Source organism: Hibiscus syriacus, unplaced genomic scaffold (genome assembly GCF_006381635.1).
Source record: "Hibiscus syriacus cultivar Baekdansim isolate YM2019G1 unplaced genomic scaffold, ASM638163v2 tig00112127_pilon, whole genome shotgun sequence".
Classification (NCBI taxonomy): Eukaryota; Viridiplantae; Streptophyta; class Magnoliopsida; order Malvales; family Malvaceae; genus Hibiscus; species Hibiscus syriacus.
The window spans coordinates 563615-586468 of NW_024063259.1; the positions used below are offsets into that span (position 1 = coordinate 563615).

At 35.2% G+C, this 22854-nt stretch overlaps 3 protein-coding genes across 3 annotated transcripts; 1 reads left to right on the plus strand and 2 right to left on the minus strand.

Annotated features, from left to right (window-relative positions):
• Nucleotides 1-1739: 1739 nt before the first annotated feature.
• LOC120174889 lies at nt 1740-3475 on the minus strand. Its single transcript, XM_039181613.1, has 2 exons — nt 2056-3475; nt 1740-1958 (listed from the first exon to the last, which is right to left on the minus strand). Exons 1-2 carry the CDS (start codon nt 3244-3246, stop codon nt 1785-1787), a joined length of 1365 nt encoding a protein of 454 aa, XP_039037544.1. The 5' UTR covers nt 3247-3475; the 3' UTR covers nt 1740-1784.
• A 3459-nt stretch (nt 3476-6934) lies between these two features.
• LOC120174872 lies at nt 6935-8086 on the plus strand. Its single transcript, XM_039181598.1, has 3 exons — nt 6935-7362; nt 7438-7684; nt 7781-8086. The coding sequence occupies exons 1-3, from the start codon at nt 6935-6937 to the stop codon at nt 8084-8086; spliced, it is 981 nt and encodes a 326-aa protein (XP_039037529.1).
• A 10554-nt stretch (nt 8087-18640) lies between these two features.
• Nucleotides 18641-22339, minus strand: LOC120174874. Its single transcript, XM_039181599.1, has 5 exons — nt 22022-22339; nt 19690-20400; nt 19418-19609; nt 19211-19336; nt 18641-18818 (listed from the first exon to the last, which is right to left on the minus strand). The coding sequence occupies exons 1-5, from the start codon at nt 22064-22066 to the stop codon at nt 18711-18713; spliced, it is 1182 nt and encodes a 393-aa protein (XP_039037530.1). The 5' UTR covers nt 22067-22339; the 3' UTR covers nt 18641-18710.
• Between the last annotated feature and the right edge of the window lie 515 nt (nt 22340-22854).

The window sequence follows — 22854 nt, forward strand, 5'->3', positions numbered from 1 at the left end:
TATGTAGTTTACCTTTTTTTACATAAAGTTTTATCCTCACTTTGTGAAAACCAGGTATTCTATATATGGGAATTGCCTCTATTATTATGGGCATGGCATATACAATCCATTTTATACTGTTAATATTTATTGGAAATTTGTCATAAATGAATTACAATAATAAAATTTAAAATACGACTATCACATTATTTACTTAAAAAATATATAAAAATCATGAAAGTGTGGAAAACTAATTTAATATATATATATATATATTAAGGCTCATAGTTGAGTCTGGATAGAAGGATAATATTTAAATTTTTTTATTTTTGAAGTTACCATATAATTAAAAAAAGATTATTTAGTTATTCACATGTTATTTATTTATTTTGATAATTTAATTATTTTTTTGTTAAAATCATATTTAACGTTTCATAATTTCCTTTTATTTTCACTTTCTACTTAATTATTTTTTGACAATATGGAGAATGTTGATATCGAACGTGAGCCCTCTTAAAAAATTATCATGCTTATTTTATGTGGGTAGTTAAGTGTTTAGTATTTTTTTATAATTTCTATTTAAAATTTGATGTATTTATTAGATAGATCATTAAACATAATAAAAAATAATATAAAAGTAAATTTATTTATTTTTACTTATTCTTACAATTTAGTTTTTTCGATACTTATTATTAGAAGATTAATTTTTATGTTCGTTCCGGTTCATAAAATCTCATAGATGGCCTTGATCCCATCATAACCCATTAAATGGCTCAAATTGTTAAAGAGTGTTGTTTTTCCTAGAGGTGCAGCTGCATTTGCAAGGTATGGGTACGTTATCAATTGTTAAGAAAGATTTTGAATAAATATTTCATTGTAATCCCCCGGATTATGGGAATGACATTGCTTGAATGCATGTTTATGTCGGTGAACTTGGAGAACATGTTCAACAAGCATTCTCTTATACAGGCCGGTAAGTTGAAAATCGGGGAGCTGCGGTGAATGACCGAGGGGAGTGGGGTTTTCATATTCTTTTTGTTATGGTTTGCAAGCTTTATTCCTGTTAGTATGTATAGCTGATTTGTATTCAGTTATGGGTTGGTTTGGTCTGCCCGAGTTAGTTAGATGAGCTTGGGTTATTATAAATATCCGTTTATTCATTTGTAAAGGAGTGTGGCTTATTAATGAAAGTAAAGAAGTCGTGTTGACTTTCTTTTCCCTTTTTCTCTATTCTTCCCCTTAACTGGTTTCAGTTAGGGTTTTACATTCCTCTTGTTGAATCTCCGTTTATATTTCTGTTCCATGGAATTCTTCAATTCCTAGTTAGAATGATTGCTTTACAGTATGATATTGCCAAGGACTAGCTAAAGTAGTTGTCAAAGGTTGTTTTCATGAAAGTTTATTTGATTACATTGCCAAAATGCATAAAGGTTGTTATAGATACTTAATATTGGAAAACATGAGGAATGTTAACCGAATGAAAGACCCAAACTGTTGCAGATGGGCCTCAAGCTCTACATCTGTTCTCTTCTTGGTGATTAAAAAGTGTGCAAAATCCCAAGAAAATTACTAAAAATTCAATTTATGGTAATCAAAATGCAAAGATATCTCTTATACATGTTATACATGCAATCAAAAGGGAACAAAAATAATCCCAATCAATGGTAGCAATCTACGTAATCTAAAAACAGTCAAACTAAACCACAAGAAAACATAAAAACGGCGAGCTAACAACTCTGTTGCTTGTTTTAGAAGGCAGGACTGCAGAAAAATAATCTATCCAATTCATGTATAACACCTAAAGTTTAACGTACACGCTGCTGTACACTTTTGGGTCGAAGAGTGGGTCTCTGAGTATGAATGTAGGCCACTGCAACCGAGAAGGACTGCAGAGCTGAGAGCGTTGATTGAAAATGAATGAAATACAGGCTGTCGTGAACTTTCGATATCGTCAAGGTAGGAGAACCATGTTCGGGACCCTGTATTGTGATTCAGGTTGTTAAGTTAAAGGTCTGTTAACCATGAAAATGCTATGGAGGATAAGTTAGGTAAACATTGAAGGTGAGAATGAGATACCTGAATGGAAAAATCGAATAACTTGCAAGTGTTGGGCATATCTGTTGGAGGTGAACCGCCTTTACTTGACCTGGATTCGAGTACGGTCAGCGGACACCCTAAGTCCCAGCCACCACAGTCACAATGTCCACCATATCTCCATCTTTCAATAAGACTAGAGGGGCCACCATTTCTGGTTCTTGGACCACCATGAATACCTGCTGGAATTAGAACATTCATACTTCTTGAGCAATCACTGGTACTACAAGAAAAAACTGAACGAGCCAGGGTTTCCGAACTTTTGGTGTTGGGCATATCCACCGGTTTCCTGAGAAACTTTAGGCCCCAACCTCCTGCTTCCGCCTGAGAATCCTCAGGTAAATGATCCCTCACAACAACGGCTGTCAGCTCAAGATTTGTTGGAAGTTGCTCATTGAAAAGTTTTGTCTGGTCTATAGCATCCGATTTGCCAACTGCATCTCTGCAAGGACCCAAAGAAGAATCTTCCATCATGGAACTCGATCGATGAAATCTTGACACCGTTATTTGCTTCAATGAATGACTACCCTTGAATGCTTCCACTACCTTTTTCGATAGACCCTTATTTGTCCAGTGATTATCCCTTGATGTTTGCATGCCACTGAACAAAACAAACTCTGTCTCCATGATTTTAGAATCTTGGGAACAGATTGAGAAAGAAGTAGACATCGTCATCTTACCAACAAGGTGTGATTCGTTATCACTAATCCGATGTTCCTTATGGCTACTCTTGCTCGAATGGAACAAGTACACATTGTCCAAACCCTTATTTCGAGCAGCTCCTTCTTTTGACAAATTTGCTAAATACACCTCCCTCTGGTTATCTAGGGAGAAAACAAAGTATGGAGTCCCACCATTCCACATGCATTGAAGCACTCCCTCAGAAATTGTTGTACAAGGAGAAGAAAACGACTGATCCGAGCATGTTGAGTCTGTACTTGACATGGAAACAAGCCTTTTACAAACAGTCTCAGATCCATACTTATGATTATCCGATATTGGCGTCTCACTTCGTAGGTCGTACGAGGTTTTATTACTGAAACCACCCGGAGAGCTCATGAAGTCATAACTTATTAGTCCTTTAGCATCATTCAAACTTGGATTGACATGGAATGCACCCAACTTCTGAAACAATGGACTTCCCAATATATTTTTCATGCTCCTGCAGCTCATTATCGAACCTACTATCCACGGTTCTGCAGAACCAGTGACTAAACTACCAGTGCCAATATCCGGTAGACATTCAAAACCAAAGCTGCCGAAATCACACGTACTTTCAGCCCCAATTTTAGCTGAATTCAGTCCATCAGATACAATGCCAATGTCTACAGAGCTGAAGTTCGCAGAGATACTGCATTGAGCAACTTTTTCTGCATTGATATGAATCAACTCCAGGCAACAACGAAGATATTTCTCATGTAGAGTGACCACATGCCTTGGAATCGTATTCCCTATGCCGAAAATAGCCCAAATCAATGAACCATTTATAAGACTTTTCCCTGCCTGTATTCTTCCAACATTTAATATCAGAGCATGCTGTGGGTTCACCAGACAAACCAACCTTTTCGGTTTTAGTCCGGAACAATTCATTCCATAGTCTACTGATGTATCCTTCTTGTCCTCCAAAATGCACAATGAATCTCCGTTTCCCCTGTCATCTTTCGGATCACTAACTAATGTGTTGTCCATTGGATGCATCAAATCAAGTATAACGCATCAATAACAGACACACCTCTTCACCATTTCCGGCCTCAAAACAGTCGATAATCCTCCAAACTGCCCCATCTGTACTTCATTAGAAATCTGAACAGAAGATGAATTAAATCAACAAACAGAAAGAATGCAATCACCCGTTAGCCACCGATCTGTTACCTCAACTAGAAACAATAACGTATAAGACAAATGACAACGGAGACTGCATTTTCAGCAATGAGAAATAAAACAGAATGTGTCAAAATCGAATAACTTAATCAAGTAACGATGAATCTTTAATTTTTCATATATGTAATCTAACTATGCCGAGTTATGAACTAGAAAGACAAGAACAAATATCCTTCCACTTTGCGTTGTCTTTTTTCTTCATTTATTCTCAAGGAATCTAAATGAGATATAAACTGTAAATTAGTAGTTAGCAATCCAAATCATGGCATAAACTTTTTCCCCTTTTTTGAATCACAATTATGACAGTTAACTTTAAAAGCTTGATTACAACAGCATTATAAAGCAGGGAAAAGATGGAATAAAGAAGCATAAATATATCAGAAAAAATCCCAAAAAAAAAATATTCAGAAACTAACATGGTAAAGAAAACTGTCAAACATGGAACTCTATGACAATAAATCAGCTTCCACCAATGCAAGCAACTCAGATATAAAACTCTATAAGAGCGAAAATGGGAACTACTTGCTATTATGTATACCAGAGAAGAATAAACATATAAAGCACAAAAAACCAGAAATAAAATGCAGAAGAAAGTTGCAAACTTTTCTGAAGGGAATAAGTAAGAAGAAAAGCTCTCTCTTCTTTTTTTCCGTCTTACCGCATAGAAATGGATCCAAGACACAAATGAAGCACCCCAATCCAATTCAATAGACAAGCAAAAAAGAAAAACAGAAGCAGCAGCTTATTGTGAATAAACTAAAAAATAGTGCTTGTGCTGGTGCTTGTGGGAAAGAGAGAAAAAAGAAAGAAGGAAAGAAGCAAACCATTCTAGAATCCCAAGCACATTTTTTTCCTAAGCACCCCAAAGGCCAAAACTGTAGCAAAAGTCGAGGAATTTGGATTCCACGGTTTCACCTTTCAACTTTGAAGAGCCACCCACATATTTTTAATCAATTATTTCACTGGTAAAGTACATAAATGGTATATTATATGATATTATTTTATCGAATCTTTAATTTTTTAAAATTATACAATAATATCTAGATTATAAGAATTTCTTTTGTTAAATTTTTTATTAAAAATTGTGAAATGATCTTTTTACTATTAATATATTCTAAAATTATTATTTTTCGTTAAAACGATAGTCGTCTAAGTTAGACGTTAGCTTACTAATCTAGATATGATAAAATTATATTTTAATAATATCTATTGGTATCGATGTTGTATTTAAGCATTGACTGAATGATATAATATAAACAAAAATTCGACCCACAAAATATAGCTCAAACAATTTTGAGATCAAATTTTATTATATTTCATTTAACAGGTTAACATTTAACCAGAGCCTGCCCTGGATCAAGGCAAGAGGGACGCTGCTCAGGGCTTATAAATTAAAAAATTATATATAATAATAAACTTTAATAAAAATTATATAATAAAATAATGGGCCCATAAATTTAATAAGGTATTATTGTCATTATTAAATTTTTATGTTAACAATAATAAACTATTATACTTCTTTTATAACTCTGATTCAATTTTTATTTCTTAAAATAAAAAAATCAATGAATTTCTTTAATTTTGTTCTTTCTAAATTCTCACCAACAATGCACTAAATCACTTTTTCAATTTTTCATATCAATGAAAAGTTTTATTAACAGTATTACTTCTCTTCAAAGCTCAATGGGAGAAAAAATTTAAATATAATTAATCTTTTTTTTCTCTTTTATATTTCACAATTCATCTGAAAATTATTATACTCACTTTTTAATTTCTCACAAACACAAAGTTATAACTTTTTATCATCGATTATGGTGCTTGAATCATATTAAAGATTGTTCTTAAAATTCTAGGTAAGATCATATTTTTCAAATTATTTCTTTTGATTTTTATATATTTCTAAATTCTAAATAAGATCGTTTTTTTATTTTCAAATGTTATGTTGTGTATTGAGAAAAATATGTTGAAAGTATTGATGTTGATGCTATAATCAATGATTTAGCATCAAGAAATACTCTAAGACAATGTTTTGTTTATAAGTATTTGTATATTTAAATACATTTTTAAACATTTTTTATAATATAATAAATTACTATTTGTTTAATTTAATAAAAGAAATTCTAATAAAAATTTTGTAGTACATATTTTTTAGGATATCATGAAACTTTTGAGGATATGGCAGCTGAGTTGGAAATTTTTTTCAAAAGCCTTATAGGTACTGCTGATCCCATAGTGAAGAGCTGTCCTACTGACTGGTTAAAGTCTGTTCTAAATTACTCTTTACCTGTTGGGGCTGAGGATATCCTAGGTGGAGTGATTATTGATGCTGAAATCAAAGATGCACTGTTCAGGAAGGGGAAAAATAAGAGCCCTGGGCCTGATGGCTATACCTCATGGTTATTCAAGGTCACTTGGGATATAATTGGCAATGATTTTATTGGGGCTGTAAGGTACTTCTTCCAATCTTCCTCCCTTTTACCTGCTTTTAATGCCACCTCCATTGTCTTAGTGCCTAAATCCCCTAATGCATGTATGGCCATGGAATTTAGGCCCATTTCTTGCTGTTATGTGATTTATAAGACAATCACTAGGATCATGGTCACTAGATTAGCTTTGTTCTTTCCTGGTATGATTTCCCCTAATCAATCAACATTTGTTAAGGGTAGGAATATTGTTGACAATACCTTATTGGCTCAGGAAGTAGTTAGGGGATATTCTAGGAAGTAGTTAGGGGATATTCTAGGAAGAACCTTTCTCCTAGATGCACAATTAAGATTGACTTGTAGAAGGCTTTTGATTCAATCTGTTGGGACTTCTTGATGAATGTTCTTGAAGCTTCGGGGCTGCCTGAGGTGTTTTGTGGTTGAATAAAAGCTTGTATTTCTACCCCAGATTCTCTATTTCTTTGAATGGTAGTTTGGTGGGGTATTTTAAAGGGGTTAGGCAGGGCGATCCCCTTTCCCCTTATCATTTTGCGATTATGATAAATGTACTTTCCTCACTGCTGGATGTTGCTGCCAGGATTAATGTGTTTAGATTCCACCCAAAATGCAAAAAAAATCCCCTCACTCACATCTGTTTTGCTGATGACCTCCTTTTGTTCTGTCATGGATCACTGGATTCTGTGGTGGGGGTGGTTAGTTTCTTGGACAAGTTCTATGAGATTTCTGGCCTTAGATTGAATGCTACAAAGACTGGATTCTTTACTTGTGGGATATCAGAAGATAAAGTTGAGCTGATTCAGAGAGCCACTGGTTTTAGGATTGGTCAGCTTCCTGTTAGATATCTTGGGGTGCCCTTGGTCACACGTAAGCTCACTAGCAAGGACTGCTCGGCATTGCTGGTGAAAATTAAGGACAAAATTGATAAGTGGTCCAACAGAAAACTCAGTTATGGGGGTAGGCTTCAGTTTGTAAAATCTGTCTTGTTCAACTTGTTTGGTTATTGGAGTAGATAATTAATACTGCCTAAGGGTGTCATTAGGGATGTTGAGAAGCTTTGTATGAAGTTCTTTTGGAGAGGCAGCGGCACCTCTGCTAGTGGTGCTAGAGTGAGCTGGAACCAGGTGTGCTCACCTAAATCTGAGGGAGGATTGGGCTTAAGGAAGCTTGCTGACTGGAGTAAAGCATGTTGTCTAATGCTTATTAAGTGTATCCTTGCGGGGGAAGGGTCACTGTGGATTGTGTGGATTAAGAGCTATTGTTTTAAGTCTGTTGATTATTGGTCTGTGGTTAGTAAACCTCATTTCAGCTAGATTCTCAGCAAGTTGATTAAGCTGAGGGAGGAGGCTGGGCGTTTATTTAGGCCTTTGGCTAGCTTATCTCAGGTCAATGGCAGGTGGATATGGGGTAGTGTCCGCGAAAGAAGTGACAAGGTTGCATGGCATAGACTCATCTGGTTTCCTGCTCATATCCCCAAGTTTTCTCTTATGGCTTGGATGGTTCTGCTCGACAAGCTTCCTACTAAGGATAGATTAGGTAGGTTTGGAATTGTGGTTAACAACAGTTTATGTGTGCTGTATGGGGTAGGTCAAAAATCTCGCAACCATCTATTCCTTGAATGCCCATTTGCGTCTGAGATATGGTGTGTTGTTTTGCTTGATTGTGAATTGAAGCATCAGGTGCTGGGATGATGAGATTCGTTGGATGATTCTGCACTTTAAGGGAAAATCCCTCTTAGTTCATATACTCAAGCTTGCTTGGACCGAGTTTGTTTACTCTATTTAGGAGGAACGGAATCACAAGAGTTTTAGAGGAGTGTTTCGTTCAGCTGATTCTATTGAAATAGTATTAGAGAGGTGGTTCGTATTAACTTGTATGAGGGTTACATTAATAGAGTCGATGATGTAAATAGGCGTCTGTGCCAAAATTGGGGGCTAATATAATGTTTCTTGTAGCAGCTGTGCTGCTTTCTTTGGATGAATAAACTTCACTTATCCAAAAAAAAAATTTTTGTAGTACATATTTCTTAAAAAAATGAATTAGGAGTCTAATTTTTAATTTTGCCTCGAGTAAAAAATAGTTAAGATAAATCATGCATCTAATTTAGATGACTGTTAAGTTTTTAATAGAAAAAATAAGTTTATAACCTATAAATAATCAGATGTTTATTTTATAACTTTTAATAATAAGTAAAACAAAATTTTATAATAAAAATCTATTTATAATTTTTAATAATAAAAATATTAAAATAATACATTATAATGGAGACCATTTGTGTATTTGCATTTATTTCACAGGGCAAATGAAATATACTACAGAGGACAGGAAATCTTTTTATAGAAACCATTAAAAAATACACAAAAGTAAAAGAAGTGAGCTGGAACGCAGCATAGAATCCACTATGGCAAAAAAGAAAAGGCAAACGCCTGCGGATGGACTTTCTTGTTTTAATTTGTATTTATTTTAAGCTTTTTTGTTGGTCTTTTTGTGGATTTTATTCCCAAAGACATGTGGATGAGAGAGATGGAAAAGGAGACATTGAAGGAATCTTGGTTCTCATTACCTTGGATTATATTAGTCTAAACATTATGGTTCAGACTTCAGATTGATTTTTACTTTACTGTCTTTCTCACTCCTAGAAGAGCCCTTAAACATGTGCGAGAAAAATGGTATAATTTAAGGACAATTTGTGTACATTTAACTTCTATTTCAATATATAAATTTATACTAGAGGCGAGTCAAGCCATTCAAGCAAACAAAACTATTTGTTTATAAAGACACTAAATTTCATCATTCATTATATTATATAATTTTATATTATAAATTATATATCCATTTATATCTAATACATTTATTTATATTTGTTTTCAGGTCCAACAATGGCCCAGTATAGCAGCCCGCGTAGAGGATTAGGGTTTCACCCTGTTTTCTGCTTCCAGCCGCTGCTCAATGACCGTTGGATCTAGGTGAGATCCAACGGTCCACAGCAGACCCATCTAGGGTTTCATCTTGTTCGAGACCTAGCCCGTTCCAGCGCCGTTTTTGACATCACATGCCCCAGTCAGACTCCCCACATCTCACGCCTCTGGCCACGCACACAACAGGTCACCGGATTTCACGACAACCACCAACAACATGCAAAGATCTCGCACAGTCAACAGGCAAATATTAGAGTCCTAGTAGGATTCAAATAGGTCCAAAAAAGAGAAAATCGAGGCTATAAATAAATGTAATCAAACCCATTTGGGGAGGGATAAAAAAGAGGAAATAAAAACAGAAACTTTCGAAACAAAAAAATTTCGAGCAAAGTTATACCAATATTCAAAGCAATCCAAGTAGTTTTATTGAAAACTTCGAAGGCTACAGAGGTAAAAACCTTACCTTTTTTGTTTGATACGCTTGCATGTGGGAGTTGTTCGTGTTTTGTTTCCGTTTTGTGCTCGTTCCAAACCTCAAATACGCTAATAAAGCCGATGAACAGGGGTATAGGTCGGGATTTTCGAACCCAGATCTGGCCCCCGAGGCTTACTTTTTAAAGAAACGATTTTGGTTTTTTGAAACGAGGAGGTGAAGGGCTTTCGAAAAAATAAAATTTTAGGGTTTACCGCCGATGAACGACGACCGGCACCGTTCACGGCGGCCGGCGAGGCGGCGCGGGGTGGCCATTGGTCGATTTCTGGATTTCAGCGGTGGCCGTGTTCTTCAAATGAAGAACACGGTTGAATAAACGAGAGAAACTTTAGAGATAGGGGAGGGCTCTCGGGCGAGAAAGAAGAGAAATGAAAGTCCAAAAAGAAATGTTGGGCTTTATACTCAGCCCGTACGGTGACCCGCGCGTCAACCCGACCCGGGGAAGGATCCGCGTATTTCTGTTAAAGGGTAAACCTCGATTTTGATCCCTCTGATTTTAAATCAGCTCCATTTTGATCCCTAAATTGAATTTGAATCTGATTTTCTTCTGAATTTGTCCCCTGATTTGGATTTTATTTCAATCTGATCCCATACGAATATTTTACCATTTTCTTTTATTTTTTTACCATTACTATTATTATTATTTTCAATATTAATATTATTATTTATGTATATATCATTTTATTTGTTTATTTTTATTTTTTATTTTTACAAATTATTATTTATACATATTTTATCTTTTATTTTCATATATATATATATATATATATGTATTATTATAGTCATTACATTATTATCTTCCTTTTGTTCTACTCATTTATATGTATATATTATTTTGTTTTTATTTTGTCTCTTTTAAGAATACTTATTTATGTATATATATACGCCATTTTTTTTTTTAATTTGTCTTCGCCGTGTTTTTATTCTTGTTTTGTTCTTGTTTTTTTTATTTTTATTTTTTATATTTAATCTTATTCCTCTTTGTTAAATATCCACTCATATTACCATTTAATTTATTCTGTTCTATTTTCATGTCTACTAACGTTATTATCTTCTCTTTTCTGTTTTGTTGTTGCTCTCATAGTTACATGTCTTTTTCTCCTAATTCGATCTTGTATCTCAATATAAGTCTAACAGCCTTAAAATCTTAAGGGAATTTTCATCAATCAGTAGTAAGTAACTGGGATCTTATTTTTACCTTTGAATTTAAACTTATAATTTTCTTAATCAAAGACAACTGGAAATTACACAGTACCGAAAGGGCAGTTCAAGGGTGCTAACCCTTCCTTGACTGTAACCGACTCCCGAATCCGACATATCTTTGGTAAGACGCAGATCAGGTAAGATATAAGGTATCCGATTAACCTATTTTTTTTTTAAAATAAATAATCGGTGGCGACTCCAATCAATTTCCCTAAGTCGAAGCCCAATTCTCGGGGCCAAACCGAAAGACGGTTGCGACAGCTTGGCGACTCCGCTGGGGATAAGGTAAGCGAGTCAGGCTAAGGTAATTTCCAGTTGTCTTTTTAACGAAAATGGTAAGTTTAGATTTTAAGGTAATATTTCGATCCTTTTTACTTACTTTTGATTATTTTCGAGTAAATAGTTGGACTAATCGTTTTTTCATGATTTCAGCCTTCAAAGTTTTCTTTTTTTTCATCTAAAGGCTCTATACCCGAGCTCCGAACCCGTTTTAAGTGGGGGTGAAAGCGACGCCTTCGTGTGAATTTATTCATCGTATGGGCCTAGCAAGTAACCATCGGGATTCATATACCTTATGCCTTCGTGTGAATTTATTCTCCGTATGGGCATAAGGGAATGTGTCCTCTCGAGTTTAACTTAGTCCACACAAGCCTGTGATGGGTTTAGGACTAAGGGTCTGGTAAGCCCAAGGGGGCACCAGCAAGGAGAACTCGGGTACTTTTTCTTAGAACCTAAACCCGGAGACTACAAGGAGTTAGGGCCCACCCCAAGACCTCATTTCAAACCCTAGGATGCCAGAATTATTTCCTGCTTTACTTTCTGTTCAAAGCATGTAAACTAGAAATTTATGCGGTTAGGACTTGTTCAAAACCAACTTACGGGATAGAGATCATGTCCGGGTAGGAATAATAAGCATGCGGGTAGATATCATGTGGGGTAGGATTTTTCGTTTTTATTATTGTTTTGATTTATCTCACTAACTCTATTTTACTTTTGTTCTCTTTTATTTTGTTTTCATTATTTGCATCATTTAAAAGAGGTGTTGATCCACCAAAAACTTGTTTGTTAAAACATGAATAATCTGCATTAATGGACAAAGGGGTTGTAATACAAGAGATAAGAACGCAGAGGTCCGGCTATGGTCCGAAAAGGCTCAGAAAGAAAATGAGGACAATTTGCAAGACAACTATGTGTCACATTCATGGTGCCCACAATCAAGTACATCAAAAGTTAACTTTTCAAAAATGGGTTGACAAAGGTGGCAGGGGCAAGACGAGAAAAATGTTACTGACCTCGAGAGTCCATTCAAAGACAACAAGAACAAGATGGCAAGTCACTGTCGACAAATTCAAGAAACAAGCAAATGAACTTCGAATAATCCCTTTGATGGAGGATTTCAATGGAATTTCCGATTCAGCAAAGGATGAAAGCCAGAGATGAAGTCATTCGACACTTTTTGGGAACCAATATAAAAAAAACTCAACATTTTCACGGTTTATCCAGAGAGGTCGGAGCGGTTCGACAGGTTATTCAACCAGTGAAAGACGAAGGCAAATGACTAGTCAACCGGTTCCGGGCCTAGAGGATTTAGTCCGGATGTACCTTTAAATATGTTTATTGTCTCTTAAAAGATAAAACACTTTTGTCCCAATAAAGGTTATTTACAATAACATACATGTTTTTGGATCAATGCCTCGAACATTTCATGCATTTTTTCATTTTGCATATACATTTCATTTTTAAGTATTTTCATAAACATGAAATCTCTTCATGGAGAATTCGATGAAGTGGTTTTAACCACATGACACCACATGGAAGCAAGATTGTAACATCATAAAAAACTATCACAACGAATGAGCCCAATCAGCTGGTTGTACGACTAAACCTGCCAAGATGATCTGAGAAAAAAGTCCACATATCCTAAGGGCTACAATGTTGAAGCTATTTGTAGTTGCCACATAGGATGCTCCAAACATTCCTCTGAGAACTATAAGGCGCTGAAGCGCAAGATCCAAAACCTGATGGATTCAGGGGCATTGACAGCCGAAGAAGGGGGGCATGTCATATACCATTTGCACTTAGAGGATTGTTTTGTTTGAACACGTCACTGATATTTCATGTTTGCTTAATCTTTTAAAGGATTGAATTTATGCTACTTTCTAAAGTGGAGCAATTGAACAAATTTTAATCTTTAGTTCTTCGAATATTAAATGAATTAAGGATTCTTTTAATTCTTCAATGATTATAGATTTTTGACATATGCAAGATTATACCTTTCTTACCCTATCTCAAACCCCAAAATAAAAATACCTCGATTTTTTTTACCCAAAATAACTCATGACCATTACCAAAAAACTAAATTTTGACATTACCTCCCTTTGAAATTCTTGAACATTGCATTTATCTTTTTGATACACCTGTACCTTTCTTTGAGTCAATAAGATCACACCATTGTCCTTTTAGACTCAAAATTGACATTTTAATACCCAAGGCATTGAGTTGTTCATTTGAACATGAGCATTCTTCTAAGACACAATTTGGGGTATCTCGCCAGGAGCCTGAACATTGAGATATGTTGGGAGCAAGGAGCAAAAAAACAATTCATTCGAAATAATTCTATCACGCATTAATTACACTGTTTTCATGTGAATGAAATTAATCCTGAAAATCTATCCCCCTGGGGTTACCTCTTCTGTGAGGACTTCCATGTATGAAATGATGAATGGCTTTCTTTCTTTATCCCTTTACAACAGGAGAAAATATATATCCCTTGTGTCCCCTTTTGAGCCTGTAGTATTTTTCTTCTGATTCAACCCTAACCAAGGATCACCCTTCACATTGGGGGGCAAGGTGGAAGAAATCTGCTCACATGAGTGAAGACATCAATCCAAAGGAGATACCACGAGGTGGACCAAATGACAAGTGCAAAGATCCAATCAAGAAGAAAAGAAGCAAAAAAGCAAAAAAAAAAAACAAGAAAAAGAGAAACAAGAACAAAAGAAAAAAAAGCAAAAAGCAAAAAGCAAAAAGAAAAAGGGACAAAAACATGCAAAGATTCCCTAAAGACAAATGGCACATCAAGCTTCAAACTATGAGATTGATCAAGCACAATCATTCCCGAATCTCTGAATCACTTCACTCGAAGATCATGGAACATCCAGAGAAACACATATGAGCAGATCCAAATTGAGCAAGACAGGATTGAAGGCATCAGAATGAATTGATCCTTGGTTCAACACCCTGAAACACTTGTTTGGGCCTATTTATCCTTTTCTTTCATAACCATGAGCCTTGGCCTACATTACGTGCCTTAAAAGTCCCTTCTAATCATACATGGATTTCTAAACAGAAGATACTATCTTCAGATTTCATCCCGCCCATCAGGATTAATCTTTGTTTGCAAAAAAACAATGTAATTAATGCATGGTAGAAAAAATAACAAAGGGGGTTCAAGACGTAAATCCTGAATAACGTCTTGAAACCAAAGGAGGGTTCGAGTTGAAAACCTGAAAAGGCGGCTCGAATATAAAAATTGTGCAACTGAGGCGATCACGTAAATTCCTTGATAAGGCATCGCACAATCCGAGTGTGACAACAAAGGTTGGGAGTCAGGGAACACTTCCAGCAGAGGAGCATGCAAGCTACCCCATCAATCTTTTGAGCATCCAATGTCAAACCTTTGAGCATCAAATGTCAAACCTTTGAGCATCAAATGCCAAACCTTTGACCAAACACAATAACCTGAGACTTTTTATCCTTTCCTTACTTGACTATCTCCCAAAGATAGCTTGGATCTTGGCAGTTGTCAAATAGCTATAATTTATTGAAGGATTAACATTGTAATTAATTCTTTGATATCCGATGAACTCTAGTTTTATGATTCGTCTCAATTGTAAAACCGTGATAGGGGCAATATTTTTAAAACTTTGGATCAAACATCTTTCAAAACTCTTTTAATTGATATTTTCATAACTTTGAAAATAAAAGAGAAAGAAAAACATTTTTTTCAAACAAGACAGTCTCTTTAGAGTGGATCTTGGTAAATGACATGTGACTCTTAGACATAAAGCTCGTGCTCAAAATCAATGATGAAGCAAGAAATGAGGAACATTTGGGGCATCTTTGAAGATTCAACATCAAATATTGGGGCATTTTTTGATATTGGGGCATCTTTGGGGATTCAACATCCTAATGCAAATTATCAGACCTTTTTCAGGAGATAAAATATAACCAATTCATGTTACATGCATCTTATGCATACATTTTAGAGCATCATATCTATCATTTTCTTTCCACGTACATAATTTTTACAGCTTTAGAGTCAAGTTCAACTTTACGACGAAGGGACCGCTGGTTGTCAACAAACATTTCTCAAATTCAGAGCCAATTTCAACTTCACAACGAAGGATATTGGACTCCAGACAACGCAAGTTCAACTTCACGACGAAGGGACCGCTGGTTGTCAACAAACATTTCTCAAATTCGGAGCCAATTTCAACTTCACAACGAAGGATATTGGACTCCAGACAACGCAAGTTCAACTTTACGACGAAGGGACCGCTGGTTGTCAATAAACAAGTTCGATTTCAACTTCACAACGAAGGATATTGGACTCAAGACAGTACAAGTTCAACTTCACGACGAAGGGACCGCTGACTGTCAACTTCTCAAATTCAGAGCCAATTTCAACTTCACAACGAAGGATATTGGACTCCAAACAACGCAAGTTCAACTTCACAACGAAGGGACCGCTGGTTGTCAATAAACAGTTTCCCAATTTCAACTTCACAACGAAGGATATTGGACTCCAAACAACGCAAGTTCAACTTCACAACGAAGGGACCGCTGGTTGTCAATAAACAGTTTCCCAATTTCAACTTCACAACGAAGGATATTTGACTCCAAACAACGCAAGTTCAACTTCACAACGAAGGGACCGCTGGTTGTCAATAAACAGTTTCCCAATTTCAGCTTCACAACAAAGTATCTTTGGCTAGAAGACGATCCATGAGCTACCTCCAGAACTCTGAGTTCGATTTCAACTTCACGAGTTCGTTTTCAATTTCACGACGAAGGATTCAGGCTTAGAATCTTCCAGTTTTAACTCAACCTCACGACGAGGGAGTCATCTCGTGTTTTAAAAACCAGTCTTAACATCGAATTTCAACTCTACGACAGAGGATATTCGATAGGGACGAAATTTATGTCTTTTAATCTTTGCTTTATTTTCGTTACACGATAATGAGCAAAGAGGGGCAGCTGAAGACACTAAATTTCATCATTCATTATATTATATAATTTTATATTATAAATTATATATCCATTTATATCTAATACATTTATTTATATTTGTTTTCAGGTCCAACAATGGCCCAGTATAGCAGCCCGCGTAGAGGATTAGGGTTTCACCCTGTTTTCTGCTTCCAGCCGCTGCTCAATGACCGTTGGATCTAGGTGAGATCCAACGGTCCACAGCAGACCCATCTAGGGTTTCATCTTGTTCGAGACCTAGCCCGTTCCAGCGCCGTTTTTGACATCACATGCCCCAGTCAGACTCCCCACATCTCACGCCTCTGGCCACGCACACAACAGGTCACCGGATTTCACGACAACCACCAACAACATGCAAAGATCTCGCACAGTCAACAGGCAAATATTAGAGTCCTAGTAGGATTCAAATAGGTCCAAAAAAGAGAAAATCGAGGCTATAAATAAATGTAATCAAACCCATTTGGGGAGGGATAAAAAAGAGGAAATAAAAACAGAAACTTTCGAAACAAAAAAATTTCGAGCAAAGTTATACCAATATTCAAAGCAATCCAAGTAGTTTTATTGAAAACTTCGAAGGCTACAGAGGTAAAAACCTTACCTTTTTTTGTTTGATACGCTTGCATGTGGGAGTTGTTCGTGTTTTGTTTCCGTTTTGTGCTCGTTCCAAACCTCAAATACGCTAATAAAGCCGATGAACAGGGGTATAGGTCGGGATTTTCGAACCCAGATCTGGCCCCCGAGGCTTACTTTTTAAAGAAACGATTTTGGTTTTTTGAAACGAGGAGGTGAAGGGCTTTCGAAAAAATAAAATTTTAGGGTTTACCGCCGATGAACGACGGCCGGCACCGTTCACGGCGGCCGGCGAGGCGGCGCGGGGTGGCCATTGGTCGATTTCTGGATTTCAGCGGTGGCCGTGTTCTTCAAATGAAGAACACGGTTGAATAAACGAGAGAAACTTTAGAGATAGGGGAGGGCTCTCGGGCGAGAAAGAAGAGAAATGAAAGTCCAAAAAGAAATGTTGGGCTTTATACTCAGCCCGTACGGTGACCCGCGCGTCAACCCGACCCGGGGAAGGATCCGCGTATTTCTGTTAAAGGGTAAACCTCGATTTTGATCCCTCTGATTTTAAATCAGCTCCATTTTGATCCCTAAATTGAATTTGAATCTGATTTTCTTCTGAATTTGTCCCCTGATTTGGATTTTATTTCAATCTGATCCCATACGAATATTTTACCATTTTCTTTTATTTTTTTACCATTACTATTATTATTATTTTCAATATTAATATTATTATTTATGTATATATCATTTTATTTGTTTATTTTTATTTTTTATTTTTACAAATTATTATTTATACATATTTTATCTTTTATTTTCATATATATATATATATATATATATATATATATATATATATATATATATATATATATATATATTATAGTCATTACATTATTATCTTCCTTTTGTTCTACTCATTTATATGTATATATTATTTTGTTTTATTTTGTCTCTTTTAAGAATACTTATTTATGTATATATACGCCATTTTTTTTTAATTTGTCTTCGCCGTGTTTTATTCTTGTTTTGTTCTTTTTTTTTATTTTTATTTTTTATATTTAATCTTATTCCTCTTTGTTAAATATCCACTCATATTACCATTTAATTTATTCTGTTCTATTTTCATGTCTACTAACGTTATTATCTTCTCTTTTCTGTTTTGTTGTTGCTCTCATAGTTACATGTCTTTTTCTCCTAATTCGATCTTGTATCTCAATATAAGTCTAACAGCCTTAAAATCTTAAGGGAATTTTCATCAATCAGTAGTAAGTAACTGGGATCTTATTTTTACCTTTGAATTTAAACTTATAATTTTCTTAATCAAAGACAACTGGAAATTACACAGTACCGAAAGGGCAGTTCAAGGGTGCTAACCCTTCCTTGACTGTAACCGACTCCCGAATCCGACATATCTTTGGTAAGACGCAGATCAGGTAAGATATAAGGTATCCGATTAACCTATTTTTTTTTTAAAATAAATAATCGGTGGCGACTCCAATCAATTTCCCTAAGTCGAAGCCCAATTCTCGGGGCCAAACCGAAAGATGGTTGCGACAGTTTACACTCACAAACTACCATCAAATTCAATTCCTTCAACAAGTGAAAGCGGCAATTAAGTAATGCCATAATATCATTGTAATAATGTGCTGATCACATACAATTGAACTTGATACAAGTGGAATTACCATATACATACATATATCTACAATAATTACAGTTTTATTTACCATCTATTAGTAATCCTGACTTATTTTGTATGAAGTAGGACCTTATTATTTTCCCCTCTTTTTTTTTTTTTAAAGATCAAACTTGGAGAAAACCCAGTTTGAAACAGGGGTCCCTGCAAAATTGTAGTGGATTTAGAACTATTTAAATCCAGGATTGGATTGGGTAGTTGCATTTGAAAGAGTTGACGCCACTAATGTGTGCAAAAATATCAGGTGAATCAACCATGTCTTCCTCTTCTTTCACAACAACCTGCTTAAAAATCAAACCAAAATATTATACTCAATACTTAGTGTTGTACCTTCACAAATATTTTTAAGAATCTATTAAATTTCCGTTAATAAAAGTCTTCATAATGACTCGAGATTTATATCAATCATCTTATAATTGCGGTATTTATATCTCAAGGAAAGATTGAGAAAGAAGTTTTTTTTGTGTCTGAATTATTCTCTCCTATGTTATATTTTTTCTTTCTTTTATTCTTACAGCTAACGGTTGTCCTTGCACCGGTCACAGTTCTTCGCTTAAACAAAAATGATGAATTGACAACCGCCGACGCAATAAACTTGTTTCTAGCAACAAGTATCATCAATGAAAATGGGAATTTTATGAAGAAAAGAAAGAAGAAGAAAGAAGACCCTTACTTCATCATCATATTCTTCATCATGATTGCTGCAAGCTTGCCTATTGGTGTCTCCAAATTCATCATTTTTGGCAAACCTTCCTCTTACTCGGGGCCTGCCATCGGCTAATGTCTTGCGGCATGCATACTGCGTATTTGATTTACAAGCATCACTACTTCAATTCTTAAAAGAATCAAAATATATATGAGAGGGATTAAGTATAGGGACCTTGATTTTCTTGCTGAAGTTCCTCTCATTCCTTTTCTTCATGTACCTATGAATCTTCTCCTTCCTTTGTTCCACAGAAAGTTTCCCAACCTTGTTGAAACATGAATCTTCCAAAATCGAATTCTCTGAAGCTAAAGGAGTAGAGCTAGTTGTTGCTACTCCAACCAGTTGTTGATTCTCACTGCTCAGACCCTTTTCGAAACAATAAAAAAACGATTACAAATTTATAAAGTGACGGTTTCTTCATTGAATGATGAAGATTAAACAAGTACCTGTAAGTCTCCAGGTTTGAAAACTCGTTGGACAGAATCATGGCAAAAGATTCCAGCATCATCACCCTGGAATTCCAAGTCTTGTGGTTGAAGTTCAGAGTTCAAAAGAATTCTGTTGGTAAAAATCCCAGAACTACCAGCAGGCATGAAAGTGGACATTGGAGGGCCAAAGAAAGAGCAAGAAGGAGACGAAGGGTTTAAAGGTACATAAGAAGGCACCGAGGACAAGCAATCTTCGTCGAAAACAGACGACAATGGTGGCCCTAAAAGCGGTCCGACCGTGTCGGCGGTGGCATACTGCGACAGCCCCTCGGCTGAGACATCGGGTAATTGGATTTGAGATTGCACCAAGGAAAGGTCGAATTGGTTTTGTTGTGTTAGAAATTGTGGGACTGTGAAAGATGGGGTTTCAGAGAAGTCTATGGAAGCTGAAATGTCATCCGGTGAATCAAAGATTATGGACAGATTGTTGTTGTTGGCGGTGGCGGCTACAGTGGAGCTTGTGGCGGCGTTGGTGGCGGTGACAGCGGCGGCGGAATTCGTATCCCTGTTGTTGTGGCCGTTGAGTTGTTCAATGTCTGGTGGTATGTTGAGATTGTTTCCGTAGGAAGAGTTTTCATCAGTGACCTCAGAGTTCTGCAGGGCGTCCGAAAAAAGATCATTATCTGACAAATAAAAATTTGGACCACTGATCGGGCTTGGTATATCCTCCTGAAAATATAATTAAAAATACATGTTCAGATCAATGAAATCAGACAAAAGAAAAAACCATGCATGCATGGAAGATATCAATTTTATAGAATTATGATCATATAGATATCTAACAATGTATTCTAATGTATGGATATCCGAATCTGATATATTTTTTGACATGAATATTAAGATATAATCTCAAAATATATATATAAAAAACCTGGAACCTGTACCAAATTCGAATAGCAATGAAGGAAGAAAATCTGATAGAGATATAATTTCATACAAAGAAAAGGATTTCTGCTCCATGTGACCTGTATATGAACTCAAAGCATCCCCTTTGTTTTCCAAAAGAATCCAGAAGTTAATGCTACATTATATTTATTTAGATTATAGAAAATAAAGAAAAATCCAAATTCAAACAAACAACTGGAATTTAAGAAAAGAAAAATATATAAATTCCAATACCCTATTTATGTTTTCCATGTGAAATGTTGTCTTTAGGGTCTTTCACCCAATCTAATAGGAGAAAAAGGAGAGAAAGAATCACAATTACAAAAGCTTAAACAACAAGCATGGAAAGTTACTGATTCCATAGTGATCAAAAAGAAAAGTTGGAACAAAAATGGAGGGGAGGAAAATATCATGATTAGATTAGGAAGATGATGCTACCCTCAAGAAAGAGACATTTTTTAAATTGGGAATGTCTTCTTCTTATATATATGTTCAAAAGTTAACATATATGCATATCATCTAGAAAAAATGTTGTGGAAAATTTAATATAATTCGTTCAAAGTTCATGGTTATAAAAAAGAATTTTAAATTTTAGGGTAAATTACACGTTTATTATCCTAATTATAGTTTTTCATTTTTTATCTCTCAATTGTTTTTTGTTTCAAAATTATGCATATCATTATATTTTGATCACCTGCAGTTAAAAAATTAGCGGTGATATTGATGTGTCATCATAAGGCAATGTCACGTCATCAGTAAAAGAATTTAAAAAATGTTAAGTCAGTTGTTCTGCTGTTTTTTTAACGATGGATGACAAAAAAAAACTAAAACATAGCATTAAGTATGATTTTGAAAAGAAAATAATAGTTGGGTGACCAAAACGGAACAAAAGTTATAATTGAGGTACTAAACGTGTAGTTTAGCCTGAAATTTAATGTCATTTTCAAAAAAGAAAAAAATAATAATAATATTATTGGTTCAAATTTGTTTAAAAAGGGTAATGGCTGAAATGAAGGGAAGCCTAAAACTAACGCAGTGGCATTATTTTGGTCAAAGATAAACGTGTAATATTTCACATGAAATAAGAACCAACGGAAACTGAAAAAGGAAATAAAGTAAGGCATGAAAATGATTGAACTTAAAATGATATGAAAGGAACACAGATATATATATATATATATATCATATAAATTTGTGAAATTATATATCACGAAAGTATTAGACAGAAACTCACGTAAACCTTGTAATAGTAAGACTGAAAACCTAGCCATCAACGAAAAGAATCTTTGTTATCATTTTTTGTATACATATGAACGCATGAAACAAAAGAGAAACGAAAATGGTGAATTATCAATATATTCAAGAAAATTAAATTCAAAGAGGAGAGATGAGATGAGAGAATTACAATGGGAAGCTGTTGCTCTGGTGGATGAATCATGTCTTGCAACATGTTTGGTCAAGGGCTCTTCTTTGAATTGAAATTACAAGAAGGGAACAAGAAACAGTTTTGCTACTGAATTGTTGGCAGAAGCTTGAAATGTAAGAAGGTTATGGTAGAAGAAGGCAAATTCATTTAAATTACGGAGAAAAAAAACACAGATGTAAGATGCAAGGCAAGCAAGAAATCTGGAAGATTTTGTCTGTTTTTTTTTCTCCTTTGAACATGAAAAACGTTGGCTAAGAAGATGGGAGATATGGGGTGTTAAAACTAGGTTATATATAGTGAATTTAGCCACCTTGGTAAATCTCTTGTGTGTCAACACGACAATCACGATGAGCCAAGGGTTTTTTTTTACTCACTTTCAACGCGGATTTTTTACAAACAAAAATAACCCAAAATAAAACACCCTTTAGATAGTTGAAAAATAGAGACAAAAAGAAGAGGAGAGCTTAGAAATGGCTCTAAAAAAACAGGATATCAAAAAGGCCTTTAAGCACCAAGTTTTAACTCAAGGAAGGTGCTTATGTTTGAGAGGAGGTTGGTGGGGAATATATATGAATACGGGGCTTCATTATTGAACGATTTATGAAAAGGGTAAATTACAAATTTGACAATTAAACTTTCATTTGATTCTTATTTAACTCACCGTACTTTCAAAATTTTCAATTTAATTACCAAACTTTATACATTGAACTTTTTTTGTCACTCTGTCGTTAAATAATTAATGAGGTTATGGCGTAGAAACTTATATCAAAACGAAATAGTTTTGGATCTCTAAAAAAATTAAATTTTGACCA

Excerpts from the sequence above, each read along its gene's own strand:
- LOC120174889 (XM_039181613.1), bottom strand. The coding sequence starts at position 3,246 with ATGAGCTGCAGGAGCATGAAAAATATATTGGGAAGTCCATTGTTTCAG. Across the intron at positions 1,959-2,055 it reads TATTCGATTTTTCCATTCAG|GGTCCCGAACATGGTTCTCC; the intron begins GTATCTCATTCT and ends ATCACAATACAG.
- LOC120174872 (XM_039181598.1), top strand. The coding sequence starts at position 6,935 with ATGATAAATGTACTTTCCTCACTGCTGGATGTTGCTGCCAGGATTAAT. Across the intron at positions 7,363-7,437 it reads AGTTATGGGGGTAGGCTTCA|GGATGTTGAGAAGCTTTGTA; the intron begins GTTTGTAAAATC and ends GGGTGTCATTAG. Across the intron at positions 7,685-7,780 it reads CTGTTGATTATTGGTCTGTG|GTCAATGGCAGGTGGATATG; the intron begins GTTAGTAAACCT and ends AGCTTATCTCAG.
- LOC120174874 (XM_039181599.1), bottom strand. The coding sequence starts at position 22,066 with ATGTTGCAAGACATGATTCATCCACCAGAGCAACAGCTTCCCATT. Across the intron at positions 19,610-19,689 it reads TCAAACCTGGAGACTTACAG|GGTCTGAGCAGTGAGAATCA; the intron begins GTACTTGTTTAA and ends TGTTTCGAAAAG. Across the intron at positions 18,819-19,210 it reads ATGAAGAATATGATGATGAA|GTTGTTGTGAAAGAAGAGGA; the intron begins GTAAGGGTCTTC and ends ATTTTTAAGCAG.